The 16,321-nt window shown below is 48.1% G+C and overlaps 2 protein-coding genes and 2 non-coding genes across 7 annotated transcripts; 2 read left to right on the top strand and 2 right to left on the bottom strand.

Moving 5' to 3' along the window:
• Window positions 1-200: 200 nt before the first annotated feature.
• Window positions 201-3,651, bottom strand: LOC122784818 (vegetative cell wall protein gp1-like). 4 transcript variants are annotated; one of them, XR_006362225.1, is made up of 7 exons: window positions 3,407-3,651; window positions 2,068-2,439; window positions 1,738-1,872; window positions 1,496-1,566; window positions 1,219-1,380; window positions 901-1,146; window positions 201-787 (listed from the first exon to the last, which is right to left on the bottom strand). XR_006362225.1 is itself a non-coding variant. In XM_044050176.1 (3 exons), the coding sequence occupies exons 2-3, from the start codon at window positions 960-962 to the stop codon at window positions 334-336; spliced, it is 516 nt and encodes a 171-aa protein (XP_043906111.1). In that variant the 5' UTR covers window positions 963-1,146; window positions 1,219-1,296; the 3' UTR covers window positions 201-333. The 4 variants fall into 4 exon arrangements, 1 of the variants encoding a protein (XP_043906111.1); XR_006362224.1 differs by having other exon boundaries at window positions 2,068-3,651; XR_006362226.1 differs by having other exon boundaries at window positions 1,738-1,869; window positions 2,068-3,651.
• Window positions 3,652-4,493: 842 nt separating this feature from the next.
• trnag-gcc lies at window positions 4,494-4,564 on the bottom strand. The gene has a single exon. It is a non-coding gene; the product is annotated as a tRNA-Gly (tRNA).
• A 1,255-nt stretch (window positions 4,565-5,819) lies between these two features.
• LOC122785935 lies at window positions 5,820-5,925 on the top strand. The gene has a single exon (XR_006362376.1). It is a non-coding gene; the product is annotated as a U6 spliceosomal RNA (small nuclear RNA).
• Window positions 5,926-13,866: 7,941 nt separating this feature from the next.
• LOC122785417 lies at window positions 13,867-15,937 on the top strand. Its single transcript, XM_044051193.1, has 3 exons — window positions 13,867-14,224; window positions 14,391-15,528; window positions 15,633-15,937. Exons 1-2 carry the CDS (start codon window positions 13,986-13,988, stop codon window positions 14,968-14,970), a joined length of 819 nt encoding a protein of 272 aa, XP_043907128.1. The 5' UTR covers window positions 13,867-13,985; the 3' UTR covers window positions 14,971-15,528; window positions 15,633-15,937.
• Window positions 15,938-16,321: the final 384 nt, after the last annotated feature.

The following is a 16,321-nucleotide window of genomic DNA, read 5'->3' as shown; positions in this document are numbered from 1 at the left end:
AAAAAAAAGAGTGAGCATTCTAATAAATATATACACATGTAAACAATAATGCAACTCCAGTGAAACAGTGTATATAACAGATAACAAATAGCAATATACAATAATATATACATATAAAACAGAACAGAATACCTTATATACACACACACATAGTACCACAACAGAATATAATCGAATAAATAAAATAGATTATTATTAACACAACAAACTAGAATAGAATATATATAATATTAGATAAGTGAAGACAAATACAATACAATACAAATACAAAATTACTGTGGTGGTGCATCTTTCCTTTTGCCATAACCCCGGGCTTCAAATGAGGCCTTCCACTCAGCCAGAGTTGTAGTGGCTGTGGCTTGGCAGTACCAATTTCCGAAGTACTGCTTGTGGTGCAGGCAGGAGAGGTTGTGGTGCAAGCAGGAGAGGTTGCGGTGCAGGCAGGAGAGGTTGTGGTGCAAGCAGGAGAGGTTGTGGTGCAAGCAGGAGAGGTTGTGGTACAGGCTGGGGAGGATGAAGAGGTTGATCGAGAGCTGCAAGGAATGGTGGCCGAATTGCAGATGGAGTCACTGGCAGGTTCCGTCGCTGTTTCAGCTGCGCGGTCCCTGCCGTGTTAGAGGGCAGGACAAAGATGTGGGGATTTGCCACACTGCTGGTCGGGACACAGGGCCTGTCTTTCCTCACAACTGCAAGAGGCAAGCTCTCTGGGCTCACATTAGTGTTCTTTGGAATAGACAGGCCTTGCTCCAGCATGCTCTTCTCCTGCTTTTTCTGAAGTTTATTGTACCTAAAAATATTCAAAGTATACATTTGTTTGTATACCATAGTGTATCATATATATGCAATATATCTACACAGAACAGAGCACAGATACTATGTTATTCCCTTTTATTAACTCACCAACTAGCGATGGTTGCAGTATTCATCACCGGGAGCTGGATGGTGGTCTTCTCCATCACCATGGCATTATTTAGAATGACTTGGCGGATGTGAAGATATGCTTTGGTGACAAGGCTCCAACGCTCTTTCCTGACTCCATCAATGCGCCTGGGTCCACGATACTCCTCGCAAAGTTGAATAAAAAGTGCCTCACACACACGATTGCAGTCAGGCCACTGTGCTGGGCTTTTCCCTCCTGCAAAGCATCTGCAAAGGTATGGGCAGCATTAGTGTTCATAAAAGACATTATATAATAGTATGTAGCATTGTCATACATACCGCTTTGTACTCTCTACACCAGGTGCAACATTTTTTTTTGTGGCCCTGAATCTCCCTTTAGAGATTGTGTCTTGATAGACTGTGGTCTTTTAATGTAAATAAGTGTCCCGTCAAGTCCTGGACAGCTTGGAAGCCCTCAATGTTGTCTGGTCCAACAGAGTCCTACATTAAACAAAATAGTGATAAAAAAAGAAAGAAAGTATTTTCAAATATTACGCCTATTTATTACAGATGTAACCCGAAAGAAGTTAAAAACATCATCAAAATGTTAACCTACATCATGACTGGTGGAGCATGATGATGTTGAAGGCTGTTCCTCTGCCACACTAGGAGCATCTTGCTGGGGAGCTAATTTAGAACACATTTAAGCAAAGAGCAATTGTTATGATGGATAAAACAAGTATGCACTAACAATGCGTTTTAGACAGCTATGCATCTGTCTTTTAGCAGTTTTAGACTGCTATGCATCTGTCTTTTAAGTATGCAACAGTTTGATTAGGACATGCTTTGACCTCTGACCTTGATGAGTGCAGAGCATTTCCACATCCTGAGAGGTCTGAGGAGTGTCGGTTTGAAGCTGGGGACCAAGGCTGGGATTAGATCCAGCAGGTCTCCCACTGTCCTCACAAACTGGGGGGCACACAGGTACAGCTGCTATGGGAAGGACACAGATAAACAGTGTAATGAACAGTGTTGTTGCCTCTATAGTGAGACAGCCTCCAATCTAAACATGTTTTATATAAGTCATTATTATTGGAACCTTTACACTTAACAGCAGAATACATTACAAATATGAAAACATCTACAACTCCATGTTACACAGAATCCTTTTTCTAGTTGTATACTTACATGGATGAAACTTTGGTGGCATAAACAGCCTCTTGACAGACTTGTGGATGCTCTGCTGGGACACACCTTTCCCTGTCAACAATGACCGCAGGGAGGATACAGGCACTGAGGATGGTCGCGGTGAGGTGGAGGGCTGTGATGAGGTGGAGGCCTGTGTGGAGGTGGCTGGTTTACGCTGACTTGTGGATCTCGCCTCCATCTTGAACTGAATGGCATAACGTCCCTCCGGATACAGCGAAATATACTTCAGCAAGGCTCTTTTATTGACGAGGTTGAATCAGAGCTTCCTGATTCCTCCGACATTGATGCCACCACATATCCAGCATAGCCCAGCGCATTCTCAGCCCTCTTCCTAAATTTAGGATCCATTCTCTATGGTTGGAAAACAAACAACAGTTAAAATAAGCTTGGTCTGATCTCTTACTGCAAATACATTTATAGAATTTTCACTCAGTCTTCTTCAGTAATGCATAGATGCAAGCATGCATATGTGTGAAAGTAGAAGTAGGCCTATGCATATATGAATGTGTGGGGACATGAATGTATGTTTGTGTATTCACTGTTGCCCATAAAGTTGGAATAAAATATTTGTTACCTCTTCTCATGAAATGACAATGTGATTTATTCTTCATAGATAAAGTGTATATCTATTCAAAACTTTATTGATCAATCTCTTATAAACATATCAGTGAAGATTCAAGCACATATAAATAAAATTAAAAGATCAATGTGTCTGAATACAAAATCATTCCAACTTTAACAGAGTATCTGTCTTAAAAATATATGTTTCTTATATTATATATTATATTTTAAATGCTTTATCTTCTTTCTTAATGTAATAATGCAATTCTTAGCTGTTTGTATACTTTAATACAGAATATAATAAGTTATCATAACACTCAAACTATATTGACTTATCTATACATATCTGTTTTGGCCTCTTTTTGATCTAAATAAGTAATTAAAGCAAATATTACGTTGGTAAACTGTAAGATAAGTCGCCAGCCCGTTATTAACAGTGTAGTCGCGTTACACGATTTCCTATGCAAACAAGCATACAGTTGTGACCGTTGTAAGCGTACTGAAATAAATTACAGTCATTATCGGTAGGTGAAAAAGCTAAAAAAAATGGAGAATTGTCCGTCTGTTAATGTTACAGTCGTTCGTATGTTGTCACTGTCAGCTAGGTTACATGCAACGCAAATAAATGAAACGTTCATCATTAACGTTACCGGGTGTGCTAGCTAACTGGCACCAGAGTATACTTTTATTTGTATAATAAACATATATAACAATGTGATATAAACACTTTGAAACGTTAGAGTGGCACGGAACTTACTGTAAAATGCAGCAAAAGATGACGGTCTGGACGAAATAGCGTCTCTCAAATCTTGGTAGCGATACCGATTGCGATTGGTCAAATCTTGGTAGCCCATGACGAGCGGTGATTGGTTCTCGCAATTCTTGGTAGTGGGGCGCCACCCGATTGGTCAATTCTTGGTAGAATTCTTGGTAGCGAGGAGTGATTTCATTGGCTCTCACATGACGGCCGGAGCTCGACTGACAGGTGACATGGGGCGCCAACGAGGCCTCCGAGGCCACAAAAAATGCTCACCTCACTTGTGGGAGATCTTTCCAAGTGATGCAGCTGCAAAATGACTTTGCACAAAAATGTGCCTCCAATATGGCCACACCCACAATAGTCTCACAATATTCTCCGTCTGGACTGATTGTCTCACAGCCATACCACCTCAAAGACCCTGCTGACCTTTCGAACGTTAGATTGAGAGGCAGGCACTTCACCACCTTTCGGTGGCACTGTCAGGCTTGTTCTTTTAAAAGAAGCCATCGACCCGGAGAACCCATCACTCAACAGAGAAGGTGGCCTAAGACACCAACTATCAGCCACCTACAATGCTGTCCTGAGCTCTCCTCCAAAAAGGATCAACACTCCAACACAGAACAACAAAGATGAATTCCAACACTCACACAATAGCAGACAGTTTATCGTCATCATTGACACAAACCATGCCCTTTCACACCTTGACGCAGGTGAAACCAACAATCTTGCAACCGCAAAAGGACTTTACACAAAAATATGCCTCCAATATGACCACGCCCACAATATTCTCCATCTGGACTGATCGTCTCGTGGTCATACCGCTTCAAAGACCCTGCTCACTTTTCAAACGTTAGATTGAGAGGCCGGTTTTTCGGCACTTTTCGAAACACCTGGACTATTGCAGTGTCTCCCTGGCGCTCCGGTAATGCGGAAAATGTACCAGTGACAGGGCTAAAAGCCCACCTTGCCCCTGCCAGCTTCACACTGGCCTCTCAAAGCATTACCAGCTGAGCTCCAGAATTGAAATGATGACAGAGGGACGGATGCACAGTGACCTGTAGGGAGAAGCCAGGGAAAAGTAAACTGCATTGGCCGGGAATCGAACCCGGGCCTCCCGCGTGGCAGGCGAGAATTCTACCACTGAACCACCAATGCCTACGTTGCCCATGTTTGAGCCACCCCCCGACCACGCCCACTTACGGAAAACCAATATTCTCCATCTGGACTGAGTGTCTCATGGTCAGACCACTTGAAAGACCCCCCCAAAATTTTCAAACATTCGATTGAGAGGCAGGCACTTCACCACTTTTCAGTTGCACTGCCAGGCTTGTTCTTTTGAAAGAAGCCATCGACCTGGAGAAGCCATCACTCAAAAGAGCAGGTGGCCTAAGACACCAACTATCAGCCACCTACGATGCTGTCCTGAGCTCTCTTCCAAAAAGAAGGATCAACACTCCAACACAGAACAGCAAAGATGAACGCCAAAACTCACGCGATAGCAGACAGTTCATCGTCATCACTGATCCTTTCAACATGGCGCCTCCCGTGTGGCAGCCTGTTGCAGCAGCTCTTGCTACTTTCTAGCCTTTTTTCCTTTTAGACTCCGTCTTTTCCTACTTCTCTTAGCGTGTCTGCTTTACTTAACTACGGGCACCATGGGCACCAAGTACACCGTGGTTGTTGTGGCCCTGTTGCTGTGTTTTTTTACACTTTCCGGCCGTGTCTGGGGATCCAGTGTGGAGCCACGGCTCTATTGTTTACAGTAGGGATCAGCTTTTGGCGCTCCACTATACAGCTGTGCTGCTGGAGCAGCGACCCGATGTCCCCCGTGGGCTGAGGAGGAGACGACGGGGGTGTCGCGCTGGAGCCCAGCACCGTGCGGGAAGGAGACGCTTCAGACCTGTTCCCCCGTCCATCATGATGGGAAATGTAAGATCTCTCCCAAATAAGATGAACGAGTTAGCGGCGCTGAGCTGGCATGAGAGGGAGTGCCGTCACTGCAGCGTCATGCTGTTCACGGAGACATGGCTGACCGCGACTATCCCGGGACATGGTGTAATGGAAAATTACTATGCCATGTGCCATAAGATGTATTTCTGCCTGACGACGAGGCTATTGTTAACCTTCATCTTGTGCTGTCTGACCTCTGTGCATATGAAAGTGATAGCCTTTGTACACTGAAAGTTTAGACTGGCTCAAACTGTTTTTTTCTGTGCATCACAGTACAGGTTGAGGCGGGCTCTCACTGACACAAGACCGCCTGTACACTGCAGACTTCTCCTACCGCTCCCCCTCCTGTCACCTGCAGAAGTTCTCTGATGACGCTGCAATTGTCGGCCTCAGCACCACGACTGAATTACACAGCGAACCTGGAGGCCTATATGCAGCTCCCAGTGACTGCCTTCAGGACGTGTTACTTCGGTAACACGTATACTAAAATTGGATCGATACAGAGAAGATTAGCATGGCCCCTGCGCAAGGATGACACGCAAATTCGTGAAGCGTTCCTCATTTTGCGTCGACAAATCAATGTTCTCTGTCTGCACAGATGGACTCATGGTCATACCACTTCAAAGAACCTCCACACTTTGCAAAAGGGGATTGAGAGGCAGGCACTTCACCACTTTTCAGTTGCACTGTCACGCTGGTTCTTTTGAAAGAAGCCATCAACGTGGAGAACCCATGACTCAACAGAGGAGGTGCCCCGAAGACGAGGGCTAAACACCTCGATTATTGCACCTGTCAGCCAGAACGGAAGAAGCCTCTTGGATGAGAAGCAAAGTACCCTCAAATAACCTCAAGCAAGTCCAGTTGTTTACAGCTAACAAGTGAAGATGACTATGACCTATGTCACATGCCACACCAGAGACAATAAAATACTGGACCTTTTCTATGCCATGAACTGGGGAACCTTCTTGTAGGGCTTTGCAAAGTTCCCTAGCTCCTGGGCACGACACTCCATCTCAGCGTGTACCCGGCGCCTCCAGGCAGTAGAGTGGGGAATGGCTGGAGCGACAGTTGGAGCAGTGGCTGTTGTCGAAGCTGCGAAGGTGGTGTCCGCTGAGGAGGTGGTGGTGGTGTCCGCTGAGGAGGAGGTGGTGTTGGTGGCTGACACTGAGGAGGTGGTGGCACTCTGGTGGTCGACGATGAGGTCAAACAGTTCCGGGGTCAGCGGCCCTCTGATAGTGACAGCCAGGCCCGAGGCATCCGCGGGCACGTGGTGCTCAAGGGGCTGGTCTTGCTGTTGGGGGTCCTGCAGCGGAGCCCGCGGGGCAGGCAGGCACTCCGCTGCGGTCTGGGGAGCGCTGGGCCCCAGAACTGCGACGGTGATGGTGTCCCTCATCAGCGCCTTGCTCTTCTCATTGTGCCTTACAAGAAATAACAGACAAGAAACAATGCATGATTTGTCATGACAAAGATATTAATCACGACAACAAACACACACACACACACACACATATCAGTGCTGCGAGCATATTGATTTACCACATCGATAGGGTCCGCTGATTGACATCATACAGCTGGATGCGGGTGCACGCCATGAGGGCAGGACAGTTGACCACGTTGTGCCAGATCTGCTTATAGTCCCTCATGATGCCAGCCCAGCGGTTGATGCGGACACCGGCAATCGTCCTGGTGTCCTGGGTGTGAATGCAGCACAGCTCCAGCATGATGGCTTCAACAAGCCTGCTGGCTTTAGGAGACTGTGCCGCTCCTGCACCTTGACCCAGGGCGAAACTGCAGAGAGAGAGAGAGAGAGACAGAGGGAGGGAGGGAGGAGAATTTGTTAGTTACTGACTATAGCAGGCAGTAAAAAAAAAACTGTTAATGCAGTGACTTTGTACCGCTTCACACTCTCCACTCCTGGTGTGTGAGCGTGCCGGTTGCTGGTCTTGAATCGACCTTTGACCAGCCTGTCCTGGTGGCGGCGGGGGAAGATCACCGGTGCCTTGTCCCTCTCAGTCAGCTTCTCCCAGAGAGCGACAACCTCCCTGGACTGACGAGCGGTGACAAAGGCGTGGTGACGCAGCTCCACGAGGCCGTGGGCCAGGGCCACCACGTGATGGAAACCGGGGTGACCGTCTGGCCCAACGACGTCCTGAAAAAAAGGACAACACACAGACACGGCACATGATGCGACGCTGCAAGTTTCTTGAGAAAATCAGCTAAGTTTTGATCTCGGTACATCAGCTATTGTTGCAGCAAAAATGTGAGCCCTCGTCGGTCAGTGTGCCGCCGTCGCCATCGTCGGTCCCTTCCGGAGCGTTGGGACACTGCTGGAGCACAGCGCCCGTCTGGGCGTACAAATACTCCACCCCCAAGAGTTCCCCTGCAGAGAGCGAGTGAGAGACATACACAAGACACACACGAGCAGATTTCATAAGACAACAGCAACAAACGCTCTGTCACTGATCTCTCTGTACCTGTGTACTCCCTGGGCTGGGTGTAGTCGACAACCGGCTTGAGCCCCTTGAGCCGATGGGCCAGCCGGTTGAACACGTGCTGCTGCTGGGCACTGTAGCACCGCAGCGCTGATCGCTGACCTCCCTGGACTGCCGCTCGTCCGCGGTTTTCATTCCACTGCACCAGGGCTTCCAGCAGGTACACCTGGAAGTGTAAGTCACTCGCAGATGTACCTAGAGGTGAAGGAAGAGAGCAAAGTGTGAGTGAGAAGCAATGTATAAAAAAAGAGCAAGAAAGAAAGAAAGAAAAAACAAGATGTAAATGTGTTGTAAAATGAATGACCTGGAATGAAGCGGCACTGGTGCAGGTGGAAGGACTCGAGGGAAGTGGAGCCACGTGCGCACCGGTCCAGCTGGTCTAAGATGTCCCGTGACCAGCTCACAATCTTCTTGTGACAGGCGGGGCACTCAAGGTACTCTGTGGCCATGAAGTACCACCCGCTCATGTCCAAGACCCTCCGGACGGTCTTGTACAGTCCAGCGGCCATCAGTGTCCGCCCATCGGCAGGGCACTTCAGACGATATGCCCACATCCGATAGGGCATCCACAGAAAGAAGGGGCACTGGAAGAAAGCGTGAGCATTGGCGGGGAGCTGTGTGTAGAGGGGCCGGGGGCCAGGAGGGTGCCACCACAGTTTGAGCGGCGTGGTGAGGACCACCTTCCCGCTGTTGGGTTCCCTCTTGAACAGCGCCCGGCCACCCACTCCTGCTGCTCTTCTGGCAGCGTCTGCCTCCAGCTGACGGGAAGCAGCTGAAACACACACAGCACACAGCAGAGACACAGTTAGTGAGTGTGCAGCAGACAGGCACACATTAACACACACACGCACGCACGCACACCATACATACCTCTTTGCCAGAGACAGGTTTCGGAGGAGCCATCGGTACTGGCCCTGGCCCTGGCCCTTCCAGTGGCTGCTTGGAGGAGGAGAGAGAGGAAGAGGGGACCACAGCTGTTGGGGTGTCCCTGGACGTGCCTGACAACACATGTCAGTGTCAGGGCGATGCATTACAAGTGCATTACAAGTGAATTCACATCAAAATGTACACTTACTGGGAGAGTCGACCTCGGCGGCAGCGGCAAGCATCTCAGCGTCAGATAGGTCGCAGGAGGAGGTGCCTGGTGGCAAAGGACAACATGCACAGATGAAGCACTGGTGTACTGTTGAAAGCACAGGCTGTTTTGTAGACAGTGCAGTGCAGTTACCTGGCTGTGGCTCGGATTGTTTGTCCCGGGCCAGCACATACTTCTGGAAGGTATCCATCCTGGACCCAGCGTCTAGCTTCTTTTGCTTGCGTAACCAAGCCACAAAGCTGTAACAGAGCAAAGAAAAACACACATAATCAACACACAGACACACATGCAGTGTACACACACACACACACACGCACACACACACACTACTTACGTTCGACTCTCCCGGTCCCTCGCATTGTACAAGGACTTGTACGAACGGTGCGCGTGCTCACCAAACCCCAACAGCGTGTCATCCACCTCATTTGTACTCTGAAGAGATAAGATAGTCCTTTATTTGTCCCGCAGAGGAGAAATTTGCATTGTTATAGCAGCAAGACAGTAAAGATAAAGATAATAAGTAATAAACATGCATGACCAAAAAAAGAAAAATACAACATACAAACATGTTAACACTTTGACTGCAAAAAATATGTTAGAAATAGAATGTAGGTCGACTTTATAAACAGCACAATATACACAGTATGGACTTGATATTTGCAGTATGAATATGTATAGGTATATTGCAAATTGACAGTATATTGCACGTGGAAGCCTGGTTATATGTGGTCTACTGCGAGCAGTGTTTGTTGTACGGTCTAACAGCTGCAGGAAGCAGTGACCTGCCATACCTGCTTGGAGCTCTCGCACAACCTACGCCTGGCAATGGCTGTCACCATGGGTGGGAAAAGCCTTGCGTAGGAGGCATGAGCGTCCTTGTTTGACATGGGGGGCGTTCTCATGGTCATCCCTTCCTCTCTCTCCTTCTGGTGGGACGCCAAGATGGAGACGACGTACCCCACATCGTTTTCCAGCAGCCACCGAAAGGTTTGGCCCCAGTACTGGCCAAGCTCGAGCTCGGTCTCAGCCAGCACCATTTCGTCAGAGACGTCCCCCTTTTGACAGGCTCTAGCCCTCGCCTCAGCCTCATGGACGTCAGACCTCTGTGTCCTCCTCACAATGGCAGTGGTCTGCTGGCGGTGTTTTGTGGCCAGGGCCACCGCGGCAGCAGAAGGACGAAGGGTGAGCTCATTGGAGGAGGGCTCGAAGCGGACACACTGCGAAAGTATATTACTCGGAATATTTGTCAAATTATTTCAAGACATTTACAACAACAATAAAGAAATAAAATCAAACAGAACACTAATGCTGTATCGTGCTGAGGTATTTGCTGCTATGAAGACAAAAACGGCATAACTTACGTGATGTCGACAAGATGATGCTCAACAACTACTGAACTTCGCCTGCGACAAGTCCGTCTGGGGGAGGGTGCAACACAAACAGCCAATGCCTGTAGAGGAGTACAATAGAACAGTCCAATGAAAACATGCAGTGTTTGCACCCTGCGTACACATTATATAGAACCTTCCAGTGAAAACTCCATTGCGCTGCTGGGAGGTGGGACTTCAGGAATTAAGACATTTAGGACAGAGGAGGTATCTGGAACATGGCAGATCCCGGGGCGCAAGGATGACACGCAAATTCGTGAAGCGTTCCTCATTTTGCGTCGACAAATCAATGTTCTCTGTCTGCACTGATTGTCTCACAGCCATACCACTTCAAAGACCCTGCTGACCTTTCGAACGTTAGATTGAGAGGCAGGCACTAAACCACCGTTCGGTGGCACTGTCAGGCTTGTTCTTTTAAAAGAAGCCATCGACCCGGAGAACCCATCACTCAACAGAGAAGGTGGCCTAAGACTATCAACCAACTATCAGCCACCTACAATGCTGTCCTGAGCTCTCCTCCAAAAAGGATCAACACTCCAACACGGAACAACAAAGATGAATTCCAACACTCACACAATAGCAGTTTATCAAACCATGCCCTTTCACACCTTGACTCAGGTGAAACCAACAATCTTGCAACCGCAAAAGGACTTTACACAAAAATATGCCTCCAATATAACCACGCCCACAATATTCTCCATCTGGACTGATTGTCTCATGGTCATACTGCTTCAAAGACCCTGCTCACTTTTCAAACGTTTGATTGAGAGGCGCTGTTGTGCCTGCCCGCTTACTGTAAACACGCCTTCCTCACGCAAAACACTTCTTCATTCAGTGTGACAGGCTGGAGAAAGACGGCTGGAGATCCGAAGCGCACGACATTCATCTCAGAATACTTGGTTTTATCCAACAAACAAACGTAAGTAAATAAGTAAAGAGATGTTTTGATGACGGACTATATCAATAATGTGCAGATATTTACGTATTTACAGCTTGAATCTCGTACGAGACGCGTAACTTTTCAGAAATGTATGTGATAAACCTTCGTTTTTGATGTCGGTTAAATGTATGTAAGAAACCTTAGTTTTTTGTGTCGGTATCACGCGTAAATACTCTATATGTTTTTAATATTTTCGTTTAAGTCTGTGTGTGTGTTTCTGTGTGTGTGTGTGTGTGTCCGCGAGACTTAACTTGTACGGTCAAACTTATCATTAATGCTTACATGGCACATATATCGTTTATAATATGAAAATTGTCTTTTTTTTTGAATGATAATGATTCACCACTGTCAAGAAAATACTATATGTAAGTGGTGAAGTCATGACAAAACTGCATGCTACAGTATGATAAGTGCTGTCCCCCAACCCCTCGTTCCTCTTTGTTGTTTTTCCTTTCATCCTGTACTGCTGACTTCACACCCCGAGTTCAAGTCCTAGTTGTTTCACACCTCACCAGATCAATGAATGAGAGTAAACACCTCACCTTCAAATGATGGTGTTCAACCTAAAGGCTAATCAAGTGCTTTCAACCTTTTACAACTTGGAAAAGATATACATGTTTTATACCTCTAATATTTGTTTGATTTCTCTCAGGCTATCATGCAGCAGAGAGACAACATTTTTCCTGGCAGGAAAACAGTGACCTTCCGTAGGGGTCCTCGGGGGTACCTCCTTCAGCAACCAAGTGATGCAGCAAAGCTCCTTAAGGACAACCCTTCGCTGCAGGACAAATCTGCACCTCTGAGGGAGGACGCTGTGGGGGAGAATGCCCTGACTGTTGTCCGTGTGAGGGGAGGGGATGCCTCAGACAAGACGGAGGTACTGGGAGAGTACATCCTGCAGTTTGGTAAGTATAAGGGGAAATCCTTCCGGTGGCTTTTGGAGAATGATGTAGGGTACACCATCTACCTCATCCAACATGTGGAAAAAGAAGAGGCTGCAGGAGTGTCAATGACCCAGGGACACAACAAGGACAGCATATTGTCCTTTGTCAGATATGCCTGCAGCTTTCGCAACCTCACATCCCTTGTGAGCTACCAGCCCCCCCCTAAAGCAGCCTCAGAGGATGAGCAGCTGGTGGGCTTTGGCGCTCGTTCGAAGAGCACCTGGCGGGAGGTGTGGGACAGCAGGGCTGACGGCTATGCAGCCTTCATCCTGAAGAGCAAGTGCTTTCTGGGGTCCCAGATGCACAGGCTGCAGCAGTACCTCATGAAGCACTCAACCTCCGTCCCTCCACTAGTTCAGAAGGCACCTGAACAAGCCCTACATGTTTTTTTTTTTTACATGTTCTACCTGCATTCATTTATATCCAAGTACAACTCCACAAAACATATGCTTATGTAAACCAAAATGTCGTCTTTACAGCACTCTTAATTCTGTCTGTTCCACAGTGATGGATGACGATGAAGAGCTGGAGAGAGCAATGCTGAGCACTGAGGAACTAGTAGAGTGTAGTATGTCATTTTTGTGCTTGATTTTTCCATTTACTCAACATTCAAGGTTGTTATTTAATGAGAGTCTGCTAAACTAATGAACCTTTGTGTGCACTGCCAGCTGCTGCTCCATCATCATCGTCATTGTCAGCTGAAGTGCAACCATCCCCTGCCACACAAACAGGTTCAGTGAAAGTCTACGCCTGTTGGATTGAGCCACCATGATTTGCTCTCCAAAATTGAACAGAACCATGAATTTAACCGTTCTCTGTGTGTTTTTATTGTCCCAGCCATCTTCTGGCCTTGTTCTGTGTTCCGGCCATGTTCAGGCCATGTCCAACTAATACTGTATCTCACTAAGTACATTCTTTGTTTTTGGTTCTCCTTGCCACAGCCGAGCCCCCTGCCTTTGCTCCCCCACTGGCAGCAGATCAGGACATAAACAGTTGGAGCTGCTCCCATCACCAGAAGATTTGGATGAGGACAGAACTCTAGTCTCTGGGACTGTGGCCTGGGTTTCAGCATATGCTCAAGCCAGGGCACGCGCTTTCGCTATGGCGTCTCCCCCCACAGCCTGAACTCATTGACTCGGTGTCAACTCTCCTATCCCGCAACTTCTTCCAGCTCCATCCATTTTTCATCTGGAAACCTGAGAGTAGCATAATGGTGAGACTGAGGAATAATTATGTACTCCCTTGCCTTCATGGTTGTCCAAAGCCAGACGTCGTCTCAGCCGGTGTGGGAAGGCCTCGAGTGATTGTCGGCAATCGAGGACAGTACTACATCCTTGCCCCGCGCCTTCGCTGCAAGATGTGTAAGCGGATGTGGTTTGCCGACAGTCCTCGGTGGCTGGAGAAACTGCCAAAGCGCTTCACAAACATTGTGCCAGCATTCCTGACTTACAAGAAGGCCATTTGTAAGTCTGTGCTAAATGAGCTGAGGCGCACTGGCAAGTCGCCCTCTGACGTGGCTAACCAGGTGAACGAACTGCTGCATCTTAAGTATGAACAAGCTCACCTTGCATATCTCGGCAGCATTGTGAACATCTGGGACGCTGAGGCTGGGGTTTATGGGCAGAGAACACTCGGTAATTATGTATACATTATAGTATTATAATGAGGACGCAGGGGGATGGAGTGGAGTCTCTGTCTCTGCCTACTACTTAGCTGACTGCCTCATTGATGAGTATCGGCGCCAACAGCCAGCGATCACAAAGCTCATGCAGGGCACTTTCGGACAGGTCGTGCGCTCTGACCACACCCGGAAAGTGGCACGTAAAGTGATCCTGTCATCAGGCACCATGTCCAGTTATGCCATCATGAACAAGAACTGGATGATCGCCTCCTGGGTCTTGGTGCAATCAAAAACAGAGAAATCGCTTACGCCTATGTACCAGGGGTTAGCGAAGAGGTACGATGATGCTGGGGTGGAAAAGGCCAAGTACCACTGGGTAGACAGGTGAGCAATATCTGTAGCTAATAAACTGGTTCAAATCACTTTCACGGTCATAACATTTATGTTACAGCTTTTACACTACAACACATGTACAATACACACTACTATAATACAGTATTGAAATCGTCTTCTTCACATTTTTTTATTCTACTCCCCTCCTCCTGTTCAGGGACTGCTGTGCGCCATTCAGAATCCCTGACCTTCAACACGGAGAGTGCCTTAACTGGGATGCCTGGAAGACGACAGAGTCCATCGTTGTCGAGGCCACAGTTGGTGCTCTGGAGAACACTTGTGCGTCTTGTACAGACTACAACCGCAACATTGTGGTCAAGTTGGACCTGTTCCGCTGTATGAGGCGCTTTACTTGGGAGTGCACTTCAGAGCATCATTCCCTCTACAGCACCTTCTGCCAACTCCTCTCCTCTGCCTTCTCTGTCGTGGATCAGGAGGACCTACTGAAACTGACAAGTGCTTACCAGTTCTGTGGAATTCAACCGCCAAATCCCACAAAACAGCATATCAGAGAACACTGTAGAACCCTGATCCCAGCGCCAGCAGAACTAGTCAACAGAGTGGAGAAAGTTCTTCGACATTTCCACCTGACCACAGACCCAAACAATGTACCTCTCTTCAAACATACCATGCTGAAGACTTGGCGTATCCAGAGGGTGCACATTCTGCGTGGGTGCCTGAGTGACCCCCAGCTCCCTGGGGAACCCTGTACAGGTATGGGGGGACTCTGCAGCTGAACCACGTCCCTGGTGACGGTGCGAAAGTCCCCATCTGGATTCCTGTCAGGGGGACACAGCAGGAGGGTTACCATTTCCATCAGTCCCAGTGGATTACTGGGACTCATGTGTCCTGTGAACTGTTCCAGGCTCAGGGCATGACAGGGGTGGCAAGATGGAACTACAAGCGGCTACTGGACCTGAAGCAGCCAGATGTGATCCTCCCGCCTGTTTTTGATCTGTTGCTCATAATGGAGCTGAACTCTGCTTCAAAGAGAGTGACAGGAAAGGAGAAGTACCCTCTACTTTGCCTCTCTGATAGGTACACAGGAGAGAGATTTGGACTCGAGTACATTGAGCCAGAGTGCCGCCCAGTTCCCCTAGACTGAAACAAACACAGGTCAAAAGGGAAGGATGATGTACCGGTTCCAGTGCCTCCACCCCCTGGCCCGACACCATCTGTAAACCTGGCCCCATCCACTCCTGCACCTGTGGCCCAGCCACCCCAGCTTCACCCTGCTGGGAGCCGTAATGTACAGCTGATGTCCCAAGGAAGCATGGAACATCCAGCTATAATGGGTAAGTCAATACCAGTTTCTGCCAACATTTTAAACGCCATGGACCTCACCACAATATATATGGGTAAAACAATCTTTTTCTTAAAATGCTTTTCTTTGTTCCAGAAACTTCACCTCTGCCACTGAGGTCCTCCCCACAGAGTGCCCGCACCGGACCGATTAAGACAGGTGGAAGAGTCTTTGTCTTGGACCACAAGCGCTGGCCGTCACCAATGAAGGCAGCTATAGACAGCCTCCTAAACACCTACCATGGGCAGAAAGAGATGGTAAAACTTGTGGACAAGGACTATGCTGCCATGGTCCATCAATCTGCCTCTGACCCAAATAGCCACCTGAAAAGCCATTGACAGAGGACAAAATACAGCAAATGCTACAGGACATTCAGCAACAGCTACAGCGGCAGGAGCAGCAACAGCAGCAACAGCGGCAGGAGCAGCAACAGCAGCAACAGCAACAGCAACAGCTACAGCAGCAGGAGCAGCAACAAAAGCCACGGCAGACCAAAACGTGTCATGCGTGTGGGCAGCCAATGTCACGCTACCAAAATGATGGATCATCGGTCCATCATTTTTACCAACAAGGCCCTACACGCTACCACTACTGTTCCACAAAGGTCTCCAGACATACTCTGCAGAGGGCCTGACAGACCCCAAGATGACCTTTGAAGCATTTGCTCAGACTGCATTCTTTCAGCGTGAGCTACAGCTGACGAGGGACAGAGTGGAGGAAAAGGCTGCCAAGAGGAGAAAACTCATGGAACCTGTGGCTCCTCAAACGCAGGGGCGAATGTGCCG

The sequence above is a fragment of the Solea senegalensis genome, linkage group LG19 (assembly GCF_019176455.1).
Source record: "Solea senegalensis isolate Sse05_10M linkage group LG19, IFAPA_SoseM_1, whole genome shotgun sequence".
Lineage (NCBI taxonomy): Eukaryota > Metazoa > Chordata > Actinopteri > Pleuronectiformes > Soleidae > Solea > Solea senegalensis.
Note: the sequence above shows the minus strand (reverse complement) of the source record. Positions and strands in the feature narration are given on the sequence as shown.

Coding starts and splice junctions, on each gene's coding strand:
- LOC122784818 (XM_044050176.1), bottom strand. CDS start 962: ATGGTGATGGAGAAGACCACCATCCAGCTCCCGGTGATGAATACTGCA. Junction 788..900: donor ACTGCAACCATCGCTAGTTG/GTGAGTTAATAA, acceptor GAATATTTTTAG/GTACAATAAACTTCAGAAAA.
- LOC122785417 (XM_044051193.1), top strand. CDS start 13,986: ATGCAGGGCACTTTCGGACAGGTCGTGCGCTCTGACCACACCCGGAAA. Junction 14,225..14,390: donor AAGTACCACTGGGTAGACAG/GTGAGCAATATC, acceptor CCTCCTGTTCAG/GGACTGCTGTGCGCCATTCA.